This window comes from Ailuropoda melanoleuca, chromosome 12, assembly GCF_002007445.2.
Source record: "Ailuropoda melanoleuca isolate Jingjing chromosome 12, ASM200744v2, whole genome shotgun sequence".
Lineage (NCBI taxonomy): Eukaryota > Metazoa > Chordata > Mammalia > Carnivora > Ursidae > Ailuropoda > Ailuropoda melanoleuca.
In genome coordinates, this window is record NC_048229.1 from 39,660,021 (window position 1) to 39,663,505 (window position 3,485).

The window sequence follows — 3,485 nt, forward strand, 5'->3', positions numbered from 1 at the left end:
CTTAAAAGGTTAAAAATTGAGCTACCCTATGATCCAGCCATTGCACTACTGGGTATTTACCCCAAAGATACAGACGTAGTGAAGAGAAGGGCCATATGTACCCCAATGTTCATAGCAGCATTATCCACAATAGCTAAATCGTGGAAGGAACNAAGACGCCCTTTAACAGATGACTGGATTAAGAAGCTGTGGTCCATATATACAATGGAATATTACTCAGCTATCAGAAAGAACGATTTCTCAGCATTTGCTGCAACATGGACGGCACTGGAGGAGATAATGCTAAGTGAAATAAGTCAAGCAGAGAAAGACAATTATCATATGATTTCTCTCACCTATGGAACATAAGAACTAGGATGATCGGTAGGGGAAGAAAGGGATAAAGAAAGGGGGGTAATCAGAAGGGGGAATGAAGCATGAGAGACTATGGACTCTGAGAAACAAACTGAGGGCTTCAGAAGGGAGGGGGTGTGGGAGAATCGGATAGACTGGTGATGGGTAGTAAGGAGGGCACATATTGCATGGTGCACTGGGTGTTATACGCAACTAATGAATCATCGAACCTTGCATCAGAAACCAGGGATGTACTGTATGGTGACTAATTTGATGTAATAAAAAACAGTTAAAAAAAAAAAGAAAGAAAGAAAGAAAGAAACAAGGTAACAGTCACATTTAAAATTTAAAAATTCTGGGGCGCCTGGGTGGCTCAGTCGTTAAGCGTCTGCCTTCGGCTCAGGGCATGATCCCGGCGTTCTGGGATCGAGTCCCACATCGGGCTCCTCCGCTGGGAGCCTGCTTCTTCCTCTCCCACTCCCCTGCTGTGTTCCCTCTCTCGCTGGCTGTCTGTCACATAAATAAATAAAATCTTTAAAAATAAATAAATAAGTAAATAAATAAAATTTAAAAATTCTCTAAGCAAAATAATTTAAATGGGTGAGTCTTCATCATAGTTGATTAAAACTATTTAGAATATGGACTATTAGAACTGTGGTATTTTCGTGTTTTGAATACACTAGCTTCCAATTATTACAAAGTAAAACATTCTCAAGCAAGTCCTGGGCCCCAGAAATGAGAGGCAAACATAAGATGATAATAGCTCACACTTCTTGAGCATTTACCAGGAGCCAGGCACTGTTTAAATACCTATAGCTGTACTGACTTATCTAATGCTCACAATAACTTTGTGATATGTTCATCATTGTCATCATCTCCATCTTACAGATGAGGATATAAAGGGGTCCAGAGAGGTAACCCACCCAGGAAGCAGCAGCACCAAGACTCTAACCCAAGCAATCAGGCAATGGCACTCACATGGTTTTTATATCTGTCAGCCAGCACTGCTGGGCACTAATATAATATGGTCATTTTTTAGAGTAGAGCGTTTGTCAGCCAGGTGGACTCTGTGCCACCAAACAATAAAAATAAATAAATGACACCAATTACTCAAAATACACAATCAAACAATAGTAGCTACCACTAACAGAGTACTTGCAATGTGCCAGGTATTGCTCTAATGCTTAAGATATGTGAGCTCACTTAATCCTCACAAATACCCTACAAGGGAATATTTATATTATTGTCCTCATTTGACAGATGAGGAAATTGAGGCACAGAAAAGTTCATAACGAGAAGAGAAGGGTTAAGCTCAGGCAGTCTGGGTCTAGAGGCTGCTTAACCACATTGTTTACTGCCTCTCTGAAATTACTATTGCTCTTCCTCTATTTTATACACAGTTTAGAGCTCATGAGGCACTTTCAGGTACATACAAGATAAGGGCTACAAAGTACAGGATGCTAGGTAAGAGATTAAAGTAGGTATCTGTCTTAGGCTGGGATTCAAGAAGGCCTCTCCCGGTAGGGATACTCAGGCTGAGACTTGAGGGATGAGGCGCCAGCCAGGTGGACTGCAGCGAAAAGCCCAGAAGACTCAGCAAACACTTAGGTGGTGGTAAAGAGCCTGGAGCCTCAGGAAAACAGAAAACAGGCTAGGGTGACTGCACATTGGCAAAAGGGTGGACAATGGAGGTACAGCCAGAGAGGTGGGCAGAGGTTACTCGCCCAGGCCGTGCAGGCAGGAATGGGTGATATAATGAGAGTGCAGCAGGAAGCCATGTGGCAGGAACAAGATCCACCAGCATCTACCATGTTTCCACCTTCTACCTGGCCTCTGCGAACCAGGTCATAGTCACAATTTCATTTCTGCTCCCCTGCAACTCCATGATATGGTTATTGTTACTTCTATTTTATAAAAACAGACTTTGTAGCTCAGAGGGTTAGAGAACAATTTTTTAAATTGCTGCTGTGCTAATGGAATTCCTTCTACCTACTACTTACTTACAATTACTCACATGGTCTCCATAATTTGGGGTGCCAATATGTAATAAGAATTCCACACTGGTAAGGGAGAAGGAAAAAAAAGGCAGGCGGGGAGAGAAGGTGGAGTGAGCTGAGGGACAGAAGAGGGAGGTAGAACTCGGGATTCAACACTAGTAGGGACCCTAAAGATCCAGCGAAGGGCGAGGTCAACAAAAATGGAAGAGCCCAGAGAGACAGCTGAAGGTGACTAATGGGATACGCAGGAAGGAGAGAGTAGATGGTGATTAGAACTAAAATACTCTCTGGGGATAGGTAGAAATGGGCTAGGAATAGTGGGCACTACCTCAGAGAGGAGGAGACGGGAGAGTGGGAGGAGCCCTGGCTAACGGGGCGGGACCTAGGAGACCAAGCGGGCCAAAGAGGAGCCTGAGCGAACGAGCCGAGGGCTGATAGGCGGGGCAAACGACCTAAGGGCGTGACCAGGGGAGGCCCAGGGGAGGCCCAGGGACCCTGGAACTGGGGTGGGCAGGGCAAACAGCTCCTCACCCGGTTCTGCACCGTGTCCTCCGACGCCGCCGAAAGTCGTGTCCGCCGCCGAAGACAGAGCGGCGGAGCGGGGGGAGGAGAGCACTGGCCCCTCCGCGCCGGAACTCCCACCGTGACGGATGGCAGCTTCTCGACAGCATCGTTCCGCGCGTAGCCTCCGGGACCCAAGGCCGCCATTGTCGTGCCGGAGCCCGGCGACCGTTACGCTCCTCAACCGCCGCCGCCGCCTCCACGTCCCACTGGAAGAGCAAACGGCCGCGGGAAAGCCGGCGCCGCCGCCCATTGGATGCGGCGTGCCCGGGTCTGGCCAATGTCAGGGCTGCCGGGCGGCGGCTTTGACCAATGAGGGCTGAGAGGCGGAGCGAAGTATAGGGCAGGGTGGTGCCATAGCTAGTTTACTTGATGCCTGATCAAGGAAGTGGCGTTTTTTATGTGGTCTGTGTTTTCACTATTAACAAATATTTAGGTTTTAACTTTTACGTAGCTAAGACCAAAGCCTCCAGTTCGTTTTTTACTGCATTCCCCATCTGCGAGCCAGTACCCCCGCAGTGGGAGTCGCCCGGATGGAAGCGTAGGGTGGAGCCGAAAGAGACCGACCACTTGGCGCAGGCTCAGAAAAGCCGT

The 3,485-nt window shown here is 47.7% G+C and overlaps 1 protein-coding gene across 6 annotated transcripts in view; it reads right to left on the reverse strand.

The window, feature by feature from the left end:
• Window positions 1–3,321, reverse strand: part of WDR62 (WD repeat domain 62) — a 52,248-nt gene extending 48,927 nt beyond the window's left edge. For all 6 annotated transcript variants that reach the window (XM_019801407.2, XM_034638252.1, XM_019801408.2 and 3 more), the window contains exon 1: window positions 2,862–3,321. In XM_019801407.2, coding sequence (XP_019656966.2) covers window positions 2,862–3,001 — 140 coding nt within the window. In that variant the 5' untranslated portion in view covers window positions 3,002–3,321. The remainder of the gene's footprint in view (window positions 1–2,861) is intronic.
• Between the last annotated feature and the right edge of the window lie 164 nt (window positions 3,322–3,485).